Source organism: Anomaloglossus baeobatrachus, chromosome 4 (genome assembly GCF_048569485.1).
Source record: "Anomaloglossus baeobatrachus isolate aAnoBae1 chromosome 4, aAnoBae1.hap1, whole genome shotgun sequence".
Classification (NCBI taxonomy): domain Eukaryota; kingdom Metazoa; phylum Chordata; class Amphibia; order Anura; family Aromobatidae; genus Anomaloglossus; species Anomaloglossus baeobatrachus.
In genome coordinates, this window is record NC_134356.1 from 178044428 (window position 1) to 178061958 (window position 17531).

At 41.1% G+C, this 17531-nt stretch overlaps 1 protein-coding gene across 2 annotated transcripts in view; it reads right to left on the reverse strand.

The window, feature by feature from the left end:
- Positions 1 to 9265: 9265 nt before the first annotated feature.
- ARHGAP26 (Rho GTPase activating protein 26) overlaps positions 9266 to 17531 on the reverse strand; it is a 577725-nt gene continuing 569459 nt past the window's right edge. For both annotated transcript variants that reach the window (XM_075344594.1, XM_075344593.1), the window contains one exon: positions 9266 to 15874. In XM_075344594.1, the coding sequence (XP_075200709.1) occupies positions 15786 to 15874 (89 nt within the window). In that variant the 3' untranslated portion in view covers positions 9266 to 15785. The remainder of the gene's footprint in view (positions 15875 to 17531) is intronic.

The following is a 17531-nucleotide window of genomic DNA, read 5'->3' on the forward strand; positions in this document are numbered from 1 at the left end:
CCACCATGACAACCACCGGATCCATGTGATCACATCACGTGACATCTGTTATCAGCCTGTGAGTACAGATTTACCACGATCACTGTTAACATGGCGCTGTCACATCTTAACAGCGCCATTTAAGGGGTTTAAAAGGCATGGGTGGAATGCAATTTTACTCGTGCTTGGCAGGCACACACGTCAGCTGTACAAATCAGCTGACATGTGCGCTGATCACCGCAGGCTGCTTGCAGCAGCCCGTGGCTATTAACACTATGACCACTAGGACTATTAACACCATTAACACTATGACCGCTAGGACGTAATATTACCGTCTGTGGTCGTTAAGGGGTTAAAATATACATGTGAAAACGAAAATTAAATTTGTTTCTTCTAAAATGTTGTTTTAGCCCCAAATTTAAAAATTTCACAATGAATAATATTAGAAAACAGTCCAATAATTTGGTAACACATTTCTCCTGAATGCAATGATGACCCATATTTGGTAAAAAACTATTGTCTGGCCACATGGCATGGCCTGGAAAGGAAAGATTGCTATTTGATTTTTTGATCATATATTTGTCTAGAATAGATTGTGAATGCCACAATACTTAAACCCCCCCCCCCCCCCCACAAGTGACCCCATTTGGGAAACTAAACCACTCAAGGAATTCATCTAGGGATGTACTAAGCATTTTTAACCTGTGTGTGAATCACAAAACTTTGTCAAAACAAAATAAATATTTTTTTCCACTAAAATACTGTTTTAGCTGCAAATTTATAATTAAGTGAGGGATAATAGGACACATGGACCCCATAATCTGTTATGCAATTTCTCTCAAACACAGTGATACCCTATATATGTGGACAAAAAATAATGTTTGCGTTTATTGCGCAATTTCTCCCGAATGCGGTGATGTCATCATAAACTACTGTTTGGCTTCATGGCAAGGTTGAGCAGCAAGGAGTGCGATTTGCTTTTTGGAGCTCAAGTTTTACTAGAATAGCTTGTGGGCCCCATTTTCAGAGTCCCAAAGGTGCCAGAGCACTGAAAAAAAAACCAAAATTGACCCCATTGTAGAAATTGCACCTCTCAGTGATTTAATCTGAGGCTACAGTGAATATCCTTACCCTTATGCTTTTTTTTCTGCAGAATTGCAAATATGCCAGTTTGGTGGTTACACATTGTGCCCCCATATATATTGTAGCACCCCCATACATTGTGCCCAGCTTGAGCTTCTGGAGACACACCCCCAGTAAATTGTTAATTGGGCTCTCCCCATTACAGTAATGCCACACGCATGGCCGCTTACTGTAGTTTAAGCACAGTGGGGCTCAGAAGGAGGGGGGCATTTAGATTTGAGACTGCAGATTTCACTTGATGAGAGTGGGAGCTGAGTTTTTGTTCTACCAGCAACATGGGAACCCCCGATATTTCCAGTGACCGATAGTCGACCTGAGTGGGGGCTGGTTTTGAGAGGGATATGTTAGGGGTTTCATTGGTAACCCGATAGAACCACTCTAATGAAGAAGATGGAGACACTTTGGACTCTGTTTGGCTTCTATTCCAGTAGTATCTATCTTTTTAGGCATGCACAGAACTGTGGTCAACCATAAATAAAAAGATGCCTACAATAATGGACTCCATCAGTGTCTCCATCTGCCTCATTAGTGTGAGTGATTCCAATGAGAGGTTTGTCTGAATCGTGGATTTTTTTTTATTCACACGGAAACCCTGCTGTAAGTGGTCAGCAGAGAGCACAGGATAAACGTGAACCGATGGTTATTCAGATTTTTGAGAGTTATAATGAGCAAATAGACAGCAATAAAAGAATAGTTCTTATTTTCATTTTTTGATGGTTCGCCATGCAGTATAAGTGATGAGACAGCTTTATTCTTTGCTTTAGTGCAATTACAGCGATACCAGATTTATATTGTATTTTTTTTTTTCATGTTTTGGGACTATCACACAGTAAAAATGCTTTTTACAATTAATAGTTTTTTGTCACTATATTCTGAGATCTCTAATTTTTATTTTTTGGTAAAACATAGCTGTATGAGGGCTTATGTTTTGTGATTTTGCCACTGGGATTTTTGCACATTCAGCTCCTATAGGCTATGTGCGCACGTGTGCGTAATTCATGCAGTTACGCTGCGCTCTGCAGCGCAGTGTAACTGCATGCGTCCTGCGTCCCCTGCACATGGAGATTGTGCAGGGGCCGTGCGCACGTGGCGTCTTAGAGTGCAGTGCTTCGGCTGCTGCCCGGAGCGCGCGTTCTAAGAAGTGACATGTCACTTCTTCCGTGCGCTTTGCCGGCAGCTCCTGCTCTGTCTATGGCAGGAGCTGCATGCAGAGTGCACGTTCTCTGCCGGAACCATGCGCTTCAGAACGGAGCTTTTCAGCTGCGCTCTGAAGCCACCTTTTAGGTGCGGTGCAGAGTGCACACGTACGCACATAGACTTACCATCCGTTAGATGGTTTCATCTGGGTAACAGCAGTCTTCTGTTTGACCACAGATTCTCAATTGGATTATGATCTGGGCTTTGAAAGGTCACTCGAATACATTTACACATTTCTTTTTAAACCCCTGAGGTGTTGCTTTAACAATATGCTTTTGATCATTTTCTTTTTGGAAGGTTAACCTCCATCCCAGTCTCAAATTACTGACAAACAGGTTTTACTCAATAATATTCCTGTCCCTGTAGCCATCTTTCCCTGAACGCAGGTCATTTTCCCTGTCCCTGCAGCTGAAAATCTTCCCCACGGCATGATTTTGCCACTCTCATGTTTCACTGTGGGGATGGTGTTCTTTGGGTGATGAGCGGTTTTGATTTGTCAAAAGACAAAGCATTTATCTTGGTGGCAAAAAAAGTTCAATGTTAGCCTCATTTGACCATAGCACCTTCCTCCATACATTTGGGGTATCTCCCACATGTATTTTGTGAAACTCAAAACAAATTTCCAATTTTTGGCTGTAGTTAAAGTCTTTTTTCTGGCCACTCTTTCCATAAAGGCCAGCTCATTGCAGCGTACGGCTTATTTTGGTCATATGGACAGATACTCCAGTCTCTGCTTGGGAACTCTGCGGCTCCTTCAGGGTTACCTTTGATCTCTGTGCTGCTTCTCCGATTAATGCTCTGTTTGCCCGGGCTGAGAGTTTTGGTGAGCGGCCCTCTCTTTGCAGGTTTGTTGTGGCACTATGTTCTTTCCATATTATGATAATGGATTTGATGGTGCTCTGGGGATCATTAGAGATAGGGATTTTTGTTTAGAACCCAACCCTGATTTGTACCTCTCAACAACTTTGTATCTGATTTGTTTGGACATCTCCTTGATCTGCATGTTGTTTGGTTAGTGGTTACAGATGAGCAAACCAGAGGTTCATTGTTTGGTGTTTCTACCCAGCACAGACTTTACAAAAAAAACAGAGCTCGAGGTTGGAGATCGGGTGCTTTACGTATGCAAATCACTCACGCGAGCATTGCTGTGCTTTGGTAATCTCAGTGCTGAGCCCAGTGTGAGCTGCTTGCTGTGTTTGATCTGCTTGCACTGGGGGTAACAACAGCATGATTGGATGTAGTGGGCACCCCCCCAAAAAAATGGAAAAAATCCGTCCACTTGCCCCTGTAAGTGATCGGTTTATGTCTGGCTACATGTGGGTGGAGGCCCGAACTGCCCAAATAGTGACTTCCATTGGGGTTCAGGTCAAGCACAGGACCCAAACTGAACTATATGGAATGTCCGGAACTGCACCCGCTGAACTGAACTTCCACAGGTCCGCTCATCTTTATTAGAGGTGCTTTTTGATCCATGGTGTTGCAGTCCCTGGGGCCTTTCAGAAAAGGTGTGTATATGTAGCACCCCTGAGACTGGGTGCTACAGGGCATTGTATTGTATATATTTGTATGTATTTTATAATGTCCGTCCACCCTGGCAGGAAGAGGTTAAGTCTGTTTCCTGCTTCACTCAGCCTCACACACACAGGGAACATTCCTTAGGTGGGGGCACATGCAGGAGGAAGTTACAAAAGGGACAGTTTGGTTCCAGTTTACTTTAGAACGCCTTGGGAAAACACAGAGTGGACACGCAGTGTGCAGCTCCCTGGGAGCATCTCACTCAGGGAGGCAGAGCAGAGGAGCCACCAGGTCCAGACTGGTTATACACCCTTTAATTAGCTGGGACCGTGCAAATGGATGGCTGAGGACCCCTAAGCTGAGAGAGCAGATCGTGCCAGTTAGGAGGCTCCAGGTCCATTAGCCAGCAGAGACTTGGAATGGGAGAGGTGTCTGACCGGAAAGGAGTTGAGAGCCTGGGACTGGTAGTCGTGTGGCATGGAGAAGAGGGTTACAGAGGTGAGAATGTCGTTGCCCCATTGGAACCAGTGCAGCTTCGAGAGGCAGAGTAGTGGGTCCCAAGAGCTCCAGAGACCAGGAGGGGACCACCACACGAGCGCACAAGAAGGAGAAAGCCCACAGGCTTCTCTACCAGACTTTGACCTCTGTCCTGCCTGGGAAGACCGGAGTCATTGCAGTAAAGAACGAACTGTGAGTAAACAAAATCTGAAACCTGTATTTCAGTGACTCTGACTCTGTTTGTCATCGCCTGGTGATCTGGTGATTCCCAGTTCCCCGTTCTTCCTCCCGGAGGGCCGCTCCGCCTGTGGGGAGTGAAATCATCCTGGCTGCACACCAACATCTCCCCTGGCGAGCTACACTGCAGCGGTGGCCTTATCCTTGCCCCACACCACAGGTGGCATAGTCAACATCATCCATTCCACTCCTGGAGGAGGAAAGGTCAGAGGAAGGGTCCGCAGCAGAGGAGGTCGGGACCCTAGTCACCACTGTAACCAGTGACTACCTCTTCAGGAACAGTCCTTGCTAGCCTCCCCTTTACTGTGCACCACGGGGCCACGGAACAGGGTCAGGCCACGACTTCTACAAACCACTGGCCCGGCGACGGGTATACAAGGTATGGAGGTAAGCTCCTATATTCTGCTCCGTGGGGTGTCAAATATATACTGGCAGACCATGTGACACTAAGATTGTACACAGGTGGACTTGCTTTCACTAAGCATGTGATTCATGAAGGTAATTGCTTGCACCAAAAATATTTAGGGGCTTCACAGCAAAAGGGCTGCATACATATGCACATGGCCATTCTTATTTATCTTATCACATTAATTTAAAGGGAACCTGTCACCACTTTTTTGACTATTAAATCAAAAGTGTCACCTTCTGCTGCTCCTGTGCTGCATTCTATGAAGGTGCACTTGGTGCTGACCCCCCCCCCCCCTTGCAGACCCCAAAAAGCACTTTATAAAATCCCACCGTGTTGTATGCGAATGACCTGTGTTGGCCAGATGGGTGGGCTCTATATCGGCTCCTGTCCCTCCTTGTCGTCTTGTTCGCCGTCCTCCTGTCATGATTGACAAGGATGGCGCCGCCATTATCCCACGCTGCTGTCCAAGTCTCACGCAGGCGCAGTTCTCTCTGCCCCTATTGCGGGCCAAGCATAAAAACAGTTTACCTTGCGTGCGCCGGTAATTTATCTGCGCAGGAGCGAGATCATGGTCGGCGCTGTGCATGACAGCAGTTGAAGTTGATGCACTGACCAAGCATTGATGAAAACCTGATCAAAAACCCTGATTAAATTTAGCCTATGATTTTACATTTCAGGAAAATTTCTGATGACTGAATGAAGACTTAAAGGGATATTCCCATCTTCAAGCTTCTATCCAAATATGTACAGTAACAGGTGGAATTATAATAATATTAGCAAATATCTCCAATTACAAGTGTAGTATAGTTCTTCTGGATAGCTATAGCTCTTACTTCATGTGCAGGGCATTGCAGCAGCTTAGGTGTTCATGGTTACGACCACTCATATAGTGACTTAGTTGCTTGTGGTCGTAATCATGATTCCCTAGAAAAGTGCTGTGAGTATCGCAAATATTAATGGGGTATTCCTGCTTCAGCAATTCTTTTTTTATTTGTATAATGACAAATTCAAACCTTTTTTAATAAATGTTCTTTGTCAATTCATAGTTAAGTTCTCCCTTTGCAGTCATTCAATAAAAACTTATTGTTTTTGATAAGAACACTGCGTTTCACAGCTTATTGTAATTAATAAAATGTATTTTTTTTTTTTAAACAAATTTCTTTTTGTGGTGAAATTTCCTTTTGTTGCAATATCTGTGATTTGAGAGCGGAAGTCCTAGTTAATGTATTTGACATCAAGAAAGACCGTACAGCTCACAGTAATGGACAGATATACAGTTGGTAAAAGACGGTATAGTTATGCCACGTTCAAAAATGTGGCTTTTTATTCTGTTCCATTTTTTTTATATAGGTGCCGGTAACAAAAACCACAATAGCAATCTGCTCGAATTCTTGCGCTTTTGTTGCTTGTTTTCAGGCAAATTTCCTTCCTGCATGATGTGTGTAGATCTAAAACAGTGTTTTTAATGTGTTTTTTAGTGCAGCAACAATGTATTCAATTTTTCTCCATGCACTTTTACAGACTGCACATAAAAGTAGTATACGGGGTGGGGGGGGACCCACCAAAAAGCAAAGTTCACCAACTTTATAAACACATGCTGGCCTTGATTTTTTAAGAGATCATATCCATTTTTTTTAACTGTTAACTCAGCAAATTTTCTGCCACCAAAAAATGTAGTGGGAAAAAACCCAATATTTATGTTTAAACTGGGGAAATAAATGCAGAATGCCAACCTTAGTGTAAGAGAAAGTGTTTTAGGTTTATAAAGGATCGGTCATGCGATGTCCAGCTCTGCATGCACTTGGTGGCATGGAGGCGTCAGACTCTGGTCACACTAAGGAGTCTGGCAAAGAACCTGAGTCTTCTGAATAGTTCAGCCAGAGCTGGGTGTCGGCTGATTCAGGTTCACTTGTCTTCAGCCCTGCAGGAGTTAATTTCTGCAGACAGGAGAGCAGGAACTAGGAGCTCAGGTTGCAAATTGCCACATGCAGCTGTGCCTTTCCTATTTAAGGCACGGCTTTCTTCCAGTATGCGCCGATGATAGCTTCAGTATAAGCTCCAGCGATCCCGGTCTTTTTGGTGAACCTATTTATGGTATGGTGATCTCTTTGTTGTGATATTGAGTGGTGAGGATGTTCCCTTTTCGTTGTTCCCCTGTACACATATTGTCTCTCCTGTGTGTTCTGAGTGCAGTGTGTATGAGTTTTCGTTCTTCCTTATCCGTGTCATATTTGTGGGGTTTTGTTAGTGTCTTCTGACCGATCCCAAGGGTAGGGGAGAGGGGGAGTAAAGATCAGGGCTCGGACAGGAGTCAGAGTCACATGGGGCTCGGACCTGGCTACTATCAACCCTACCACCGAGATAAGGGACAGCGCAGGGTCTCAAGCCTGAGGGCCAGCTTAGTGGTTCCTGTTCTGTCATTACATACCCTGTGACAGGATCTGAAAGAAGTGGACTTTACTTTTCTCTGATAGGGGTGAAGCATTTAGCATCTTGAAGAGCAAGTCATAAATAAATGGTAGAAGTTAGGAATAAGCCAAATACGAGGCATAATTCTGGCAGTAGAGAAAGATCGCCACACACACACAGTACCAATATTTAAAAAAATGTCCGAAGACCATAAATGTATAAAACACGAATGTTCCTCAGTGCCAGAATTCTCTCAGGCAGCCTTTAATATTTGGGAAAATGGAGTTGGCGTTGCAGAGACGTAGCTAGACTCTTCGTGGTATGCTGTTGGCACAAGCACTAGCAGGAGGAGATGCCACTTGGTATGTTATAATGTATCGCTCTTCTGACTAATGTAATGTGAGGTTCTCTGACTTTTTGCCTTGTTTTGTCATTTTGCTTTAACCTGTTTTTTCTTCATAGGCCATCTTGCTTCCTGTTCTGTTGCCCTCATTTTTGCCCTCAGTCAATATGGATTCCTCAGCTTCTATGTTCCCGCCCTGTTCCCTGCCAATTACCTGCTTAAGCCATCTCAGCTGATGGACCAGTGCTTCTGAATCCTGTTAGCAGCCTGCCTGTAACCTGATCTCCTGAAGTCTTTGGAAGAACTACTTTTCTGCCATCCTCTGTTTTGGATCCCTGGAACTCGTGTCCACACAGGAACCCTTCTGCTCTGCCATAAACATTTACAAGTACAGTAAGAGAGACTGAATTATACTTTGACACTTCTGCTGAACTTTGAGGATCCATTCCTGATTAATTTGTTCCCAGCCTCTGCACCCTGCAACTGTTTAACCCTTCATGTTTTGTGCACTTACTTGAATGAAGTAATACAAGAACTGTTTAGCAAACCTGTGTCTGTGTTTCCCTTGTACCCTTGCACTAGACTCTATACAAACAGTATTTAACACCTTACATGTAACATGATTACTATATTGCACGTGACTACTATATGTCTCTTTAGCATCTGGATCACATGATGCTCTGTAATTTACTGGATCCTTTGGGTGTGACAATTGGTTGGTGCATGCTTATTATATTCCCTATCCTCCTTTGCTTTGTGTTGTGCCTATCATACACTTTTTTAAGCACTTAATAAAATTATATTTTATCATTGGCTATTTGCTTTTGTTTTTGGTCAGAAATGACTATATTGAATATAGTGCATTAGTCTGAGTGGATCTACTTTTCACAATTATACCTATCATGCATGGGGTTTTTACACTTCAATTTACTTAACCCCTGTTTTGGCATTTTTGTACTCTTGCCTAAATGGAGACTATGTTTACCACTTTTTCTATGTGTTTCTTATTGAACTAAAATCAAAGCGAGAGAGTAAAAAGTGGACAGATAATGTAAGGGTGCCAAATTCATTAGTTACGAAGCCCTAAGAAGTTCAACTCCAAGAAACATATTTGAGAAATTAGAAGATCTGTTGATCAAACAACTACAAACAGCTTCAGAGGTGGAGACAGTGGCAATAATGAGAGGTTAGCCACTCAAATCCAGGACTATGTGGGACAGATGAAGGGACACTAGGATACTTACATATCGGGTATAAATAGCAGCTACTGTATATTGTATTAGGCCCAGTTCACCCATAGCTCCATTTAGTAATAATGAATGCACAGGAAAACAATATAATAAATAATTATAAACAGGAAATATAACCATTAAAATAAAATTGGTAAATAAGCATCAAACACTGGTTTAATCTTGTCAAAAAATGAAAAATTTTCAGCCAGTGCAAATAAGGCAAAGTGTAAAAGAATTCAGATATTGGAGGACCCAAGACACTATATTAGGGATGAATCAATGAATGGTTCACAGAAAAGCAGATTATACATATTGTACATTTATTTGGAGATGCATTGTAAAAATCACAAAATGTTTGTAAACCCAAGATCTTGAAAGTGATTGCTCCCACAAGAAATGAATTTTCACATATGTAATATAGGAAATCTACCCGACACATTATTTCCCCAAACCAAGTGTTTCTAAACCTGGTACCAATTAATACATAGCATCAGAACCCAGATTTACTAACACATACATATATTAGTGGTCTACGAATAAACAGACTTTGGCATCAGATCATGAAATGTTACACATGAACTACAGAAAGGGAAAACGACACTTTGATCATATAGCATTCATTTCAGCAATATACAGTGTGCCCAGAGAAGAACAATAAGCTGACATATTGTATAGAGAAGCCGTGAAAGTCGTCATCTGTTCAACACATTTCAGCTTAATGCATTGCAATCTGGCACAACTAAATTAGCATCACTAAAGAGACTTGTAGCTGCTAATATTCTGCTGTTGTGAACTGGAAGAGTTAACAGGAGCCAGTCTGCATCTAGAAATACATATTGCATATGCCATATCAGACCGCATTATGGGTTTTTACTAAAATCAGATTTAATTCATTTAATCCACCTGTTACTAGCAATTTGACACAACAGGAACATGGCACACCAGTAATAGCTTCTAGGATATCCATTTAATGGCAGTTTGCATTAGTCAGGGTGAATGGTGAATAAGAAGAAATCTTATATTGTGGACATTTAGATATTATAAGCTCTGTATGTGCAAAACACCATGCACCATGGTGGTGTTCATCAGCATCAGTTGATTTTATTCCAGTCTTCTGATTGCATTATATAGGTGTTGGTTCAACAAACACTAACTATAATATATGAGAAATGCTTGGTAACATACAATACTGCAATACATAGAACTCGCCAGTCCAAAAACTTGATAGAACTTGAAAATATGGGTGCTGGAAAGTCTCAATGTGTTCAGGGTCAGAGGTGCTTCTTCATATTTGATGGAAGCAATAGCACAAACCCATATGGACCCAAATATGAGTCAACGAGGCCTGCTTCATTTCTGAAGGATTCCACAATGCAGATGTAGTGTTATAGAGTCACCATCAGATAAGCAATGTTAGGAAGGGTTGTCATGTCTGCGGAAATGTGTCTAGTTAAAGGCTGCGCAATGGTCAAATATCACTCAGTTAGGACAGCAGAGATTTGTGATGCCTCTATATTTATTCACATAGGACTGCCTACATTTACACACTGCACAAATTGCTGAGCTTTTACAAACATTAGGTCAGCCACATGGATGTAAAGAGGTTGGCTGCTGTTATGATAACAGTATGCAGTCACAGAAGGCTTCTGAATATTGACAGCACATGCTTAATCCTGACAGTGTACACACCACACACTCTCAAGATTCACAAGTCTATCATCAGAGTGACTGAAGACATCAGAAAACCGGACAACCCCTTTAAGGAAAAGAGGTCTACATCTAAAGGCTGGCCTAGTGTTTCTAAAAGCTAAGAAATCTGTGCAGTGAATCATCATAAGCAATGTCATGTGACTACAGACTTCTGAATCCTGACAACTTGTCAAGTGCATGCAATCAATTTTCACCGGCTTTGCCAGGTGAATGTGGGAGGTCACATGACTACAAGAATTCAGTTTGCAAAGTTTGGGCCCATTCTGATTAGATGTGCCTGGCTTCTATCAATAAATGTGGAATGCGGAGAGAAGTAGCATACGTCGAGTTGGCATATGACCGCACGCAAGCAAGTCACGTGACTGTCTGCTCTCAACCGGCAATACCAGAAATGTGCAGTTATGTAGCATGATTGCATACATATCAGAAGACCGGACAGCCCCTTTACGAGTGAGTGTTTCCTTAGGCAGAGATCTTGACTATGAATTAACATGGAATATTTGACTGTTGCATAACCTTTTATTTCATAATAATTACGCTTTACTTAGATATCATAGAACAACTTATTATACAGTGTAATACAGACAAAAACCCTAAACTGAAATGATGAAGCAGAGGATGATCTGATAAAAGGAGAGGTTTTGGCAAAAAATATCTTTAGAGCACCTACTAAGAGTTACAGGGCCATTAGTTACTGCCAACAACATCCGTACATTAAAACTAAGCAGAAGCTAAGGGTAAAGTAAACATAAAATAATGCAAAACTACTCTCAAGCAGGATAGACAGTACAATAATTAATGTACATTTTATTTTAGGTATCAGGCGTGTATTTTATTTAGATTTGGTATGTTGCATGTATTAAAATATTTATTTGCAGGAGATAATAAAACCATGGTAAAATATTATAAAGGAAATGCAATCCAGCTGACCACAAAAAAACTTGAAAATCATTCTGTTAATATTATCCCTATATGCACATGAGGAGATAGTAGATCATAATTGTATCCATGCTTTTAATGTAGGTGACGAGAATATTGAAGTGTTGTTAGCAGCCATTGCTGTGTAATAGATCAGTGATCTGCCATACAGGTAAGTTAGGTGATTATGGGGCAAGTGAATTAGAGAGCAACAATGGCACAATAACAAGCATACCCCTATAATACAAGGACTAAAAGATCGATGCAGAGCAGCGTTCAAGAAAGCAGTCCAATGCCTTCCATTGCCAAATAGATAAATAAATTGGACTTCATCACATCAACGATCTTTGATCGCATCCAGATATCCTCCTGGATTGTCTCTTCTCGAGCATCTAAGGCACTGAGATCTTCCTCCTTCATTGTGAGACACCTTGAATGATAACTGAACAAAGGACACACTTTATCCAAAATAAAGGTTTTGTTAAGGAACCCTGTCACCAGGTTATTCTGAGAGCAATATGATGTAGGGTTAGAGTCCCCAATTCCACCGATGTGTCAACTACTGAGTTTCTTCCTGTCATTTTGATACCATCACTGTCTTATCTGCTGAACATCTACCAGTTCTCTGCATGTGGAGCTCTGTATAACTCTGCCCACACCACTGGTAGCTTTCTGTCTAAACTGTGTATAGGTAAAAAGCTGCCAATCAGTGGTGGGGGCGGAGTTATACAAAGCTCAAGAATATGGAGGACTACATGGCAAAAGTTTTACCAGTCCCCTAATGATGACCCCAGATGACAAATCAGTGATTTTATCAAAACTTCAGCAAGCTGGTCAGTAAGTGACATCACTGGAATGATTAGGTGGCAAAAACCTGGTGACAGATTCCCTAAAAATAACAATTCCAGTTCAAATACAATCTGTTAGAATATAAGCAATAAGAAAACAGGCTGCATGTCAATCCTTGCCTGACCATTGGTTGCACCAAATGGCTTTTTTGTGAGGCCTTATTTTGGGTAATGTGTACCCGCCTGGGCATGCCTCAGTACAGTTATTGTTTGAAGTGTCGCACACTTGGAAGAGGAAGATCTTACTACCTAAAGATGTCGGGACCACTATTTTCCATTTACATACTGATACTGGAATTGTGGTGTGAAGAGAGAGAAAAAAAAAAAAGAATGATTTTTGGATGAGCTTTAGTGCAACATATTAACTTCAATCTACTTGGGGTAGACAGCAGCCTATGAGTTCCCAGGAGCAAATAGCTTCATGGGATAGCATGGCACAAACGTAAGGCAGTGCTTTTAGACCTGAATATAAATCCATGAGAATGCAGCCTATCACAAGGATCTAAACACACCGAAGCATCAGCCACCCTCAGCCATGACAGGCAATGTGCATGCGGAGTAGGAAGATTTTTACAGGGCAATCCAGTGAAATTGACTCATAGTACAAAAATAATTTATAAAATCAGGTGGCATCACGGTCATCAACAAGTAAGCATGGCTCCAACGCATTTCTTATTATTTCAACCTTACAGCAACTCTGGTTATAAAAATATCTCGAAAAGTGGACAATATCCCAGTGAGCTGAATTAGTGCACAAGAAATATCAAATATAAAACCTTTTTTTTTTAACCTTACACCACTTGACATAACTTTCTATTTACAATGTTATATTTGCAAAATAAAATATACAGCAATTTATAAACTCAAGTACTTGAAACTTGACAATACAAAAAGAGTAACAGACGATAAAAGAGAAGAGAAAACAGCCATATCTGCAGGGCACACACAGTGCAATGAAAGAGCTCCAGCAACCTTGAGTGCAGAACCTAAAAAACGCACACTTACGTTTCATCCATGTTTAGATTTTAGGAGTAAACATCACATTTCCAGGGCATATGTTGGAATGGACATATAGATTAACTGAAAAATGGCAATGTGTCTTCGTTAAAAACAATGTAAAGAGCTTTTAAATTATCACTCATGACCCCAAAGTAGTCACTATAATCTCAGATTTTCTCCAAGTTATCAAAGTCAAGCAAGTCTTACAAAGTCAAGCAAGTCTTACAAAGGCAAGCAAGTCTTACAAAGGCAAGCAAGTCTTACAAAGGCAAGCAAGTCTTACAAAGGCAAGCAAGTCTTACAAAGGCAAGCAAGTCTTACAAAGGCAAGCAAGTCTTATAAAGGCAAGCAAGTCTTATAAAGGCAAGCAAGTCTTCAAAGGCAAACAACAAAGTGTTTATGCTTTTAATATCTATAATGTGTCTACCAGGTGTAGTTTGCAAAATCTGTAGAACTCAAATTTGCTTTTTCATAGGTAATTAAAGAAAAATTAAAAAGATTAAAAGGGACGTTGGAATTTGCTGCTCCACATAGAATAAATGCGGTGTCTATAATCGCATTCCGTAAAGAGGACGTGTGGGATTAGGAATATACACTTGCTTAGTCTCAGAAAAAAGTGTAACTCTTGTCCATGGGCTGTGTCAGGTATTGCAATCCGACATGTCATACAACCCCATTAATTCCCACCCACAATGGACATTTTTTTTGCCTTGGTCCTTTCAAGAGTTTTGACTGTCTTATTTTTCCATTCACCGGTTCAGTTGAGGGACATTCCAACCCACACCTTTTTTTTTGAGGATGAAATGGAAAAAATCACTACAATTCTCTGTGCATTAAAAATAGCATTTTAACGTTACTCTTTAATTTTTTTTGAAGCTGTTCTGTAAATGCTTTTTAGTCTCTATGGGGAGGTTAAACTTGTGATCACTTGCACAGTTATAATACACAATAGTTCTGTGCTGCTGTGTATTGTGAATTGAACAGTCTTCTATAAATGCACATACAATGATGACAGACATAGGGGGTTTATGTGGTCCCCTTATGCCACAATAACCCACAGACATCCAGTCTAACCAATTAGATGCAGTACTCACTATTGATTACAACTTCTAAGAGGTTAAAACTACAGCAAAGTGAACAAGTGTCAGTGGGTGCAGATACAGGCAGCCTGCTCCATATATTGGTACTCAACATGTGATTTATATGTAAAGATAAGACACTAAAGTCAACATTTTGCACTCTATTTTTGGCTTTCTCCAACAGTTACCTACTTCTTGGGTAGTCTATAAGCCGCAGCATGTTTAACAAGTGCTGGTTTATCAGTAGAGCCAGATGGCTGTACCTGACTCTTAATAATGGAAGAAGCTATCGCTGCATAGGTATAAGAAATAAGAAATGTTATATATAGTGATGAGTGAGCACTACCATGCTCGGGTGCTCAGTACTTGTAACAAGCAGTATGATGCTTGGATGGGCATGACTCGAGTACCCAAGTATAGTGGAAGTCAGTGGGGGACTGAAAGATTTTTCTGGAAGCTCTTCTGTAAAAATGCTGACGTTCCCCCTTGACTTCCATTATACTCTGGTACTCAAGGAGCGCCCATCCAATCAGCCAACTGCTCATTACGTGTACCGACCATGGTAGTGCTTGTTCATCACTAGTTACAAGTACTGAACCCCCAAGCATGGTAGTGCCTGCTCATCTCATCACTAGTTATGAGTAACGAGCATGGTAGTGCCTGCTCATCACTAGTTAGGAGTTCTGATCACTCGAGCATGGTAGTGCTCACTCACTCACCACTAGTTACGAGTACTGAGCACCCGAGAATGGTAGTGCTCGCTTATCACTAGTTACGAGCACTGAGCACCCGAGCATGGTAGTATTCGCTCATCACTAGTTACATATTCTTGTTACATCCTCACATAATTTAAAAACTGACTTACAGTAAATGTGGTTGTATTAAAATCTGCACTCAAGTTGTATTTGATTTTGCATATATAAAAACATATCAGAAATGTCCAATAAAGTTGCCCAAGCAGCTTGTTATATAATCCTTGGTTGAGTCCAGACAGGCAGAGTATACGCATTGTGACTTCTAGTGGTTACAGGTTACAGTGAACTAAAATAACAATGGTAAACATAAAATGGTCCCTTGCTAAGATCACAAAAAAAATGCTCGCACTTCTGTATACATTTCACCACCATAAATCATCCTAAACACACACATTCTGCTGCAACAGGTAGTGAAAAGTCCTTCACCCTGCGGAGGCATAGAGATAATCTTCAACACCATCAGCTGTTGTCATGGATACCATGTAAAGCGGAGGATTGCTGGAAGAACATAAAGCTATAGGAATTCCACATAATTCTCAGGGATAAGTCCAGTCTTCCCATTGAGCGTCCCTTCTAACCAGCCTGGCTCCTGTGATGGGTGAACTGTATGGGGGGAGAAAAAAGCATCATCATCTGAGTAATGTTACATTTTATCTAATAGCATAGCTCACGACTTTGAAAGTTAGGAAGCAGGGACACATACAGCAATTTTCATTTTATGTCACGCCATTTCTCTAACATTGCACAATCTTTATATAAGCCCACAGAGATAATATTGCTACTTGTGAAGTCTATTAGTGTCCCACAAGATAAACTTTCACAAACATGGTGCCCCACAGTGCCCACTCCAAGAAGTATGACTCCACATTGCGCCCAACCTGCAATGTAGTGTCCCCACAGCTCTACCACACAGTATGCTTTCACACTGCCCCCACACACAGTATGATGGACACCGATACATAGTATTAGGCCCCAATTTGCCTGACGCACATATACATTATGATGCCCTCACAGTCCTATGCCTTATAATAACCACATAGATTGAATATCCCATAGTGGTCCCCCACAGTAGCCTCCATACAGTATTATATACTCACACAAGCATTCATCTTCCCTATGTATGCTCCTATGTGACTGAGCTCCTCTGTGACTTTGCTACCCACTGTGCCACCTAAAGGTCTTTGCCGGACTTTTAGTCTACCCAGACTGAACTGTGTAGCAGGAATCTGAAGGCTCCCTACTCCACTATCTGCGTTGTGAAGGCACAGATACACTTAACATTAGGATATACCCCCAACCATTTGGGACAGCAGGACAGCTCCCTAAAATAAGGACTGTCTCGCTGGATTTGGGACATCGGAAGGCAAGTCTATTAGCAATAAAATGTGATGTCATAAAACAGATTTCATTGAAGAGTACAGATCTGTTAGCAATTATGACCAATACCATCAATAACGTGTGGGACCAGCCATGACCATCCATTGACTTACAAGGCGGTTCTCTTATTACCACAGCCATCACTATTTAAACTACATATTTAGCCACACATTTTAAATTCTATGTTTTTTTAAGATGGAAAATATACTGAAAAAGTATAATAGTATATAGGAGAATACCACAATATAAGTAGAGGATGATGACGTGCCAACAATGGACTTGATACGTTTAAGCAAGAGAGAAGAATGCTGCATTTTTATGAACTGTTTTACGTACAGAAATACATTTAAGGCCCTAGTTAGTCTGGTTTGGGCTAATTTATATGTCTAGGGAATCCAGACACTTGCTAAGTAATTCCATTCAGCTGCTAAAGAACATTAATTTACTTAAGAGATTTTTTTTTTAAAAACCCAAATAAAAACTGAGGTTAGAACCCAATTTGGATTGACCAAGTCTGATTTTTGCAGCATTGATCATCTGTTACAACACAACATCTGGGTCATTGCCTAGGTTTATTTTATTAACCTGGAAAGACCTCTAGCTATACTTTCCCCAATGCTTTCTTTTCCATACTTCAGAGGAATACATTACTGAAACACTGCAGTCTTCATCCACACAAAACATTCTAAATCAGTCTATAATATATATATTTCAGACGTAAATGAATATTCATCAAGAATTGGGGAAGGACGTGGTTAAATTGCATATTATAACCACAGGCGAGTCTCTGGCACTACGAGTAAAGAACGTGAATGGCTCTGGCCCCTTAGGACATTCCCATGGCAGTCTGGTTGCTTTAATTCATTCTACTTAGACAATAAAA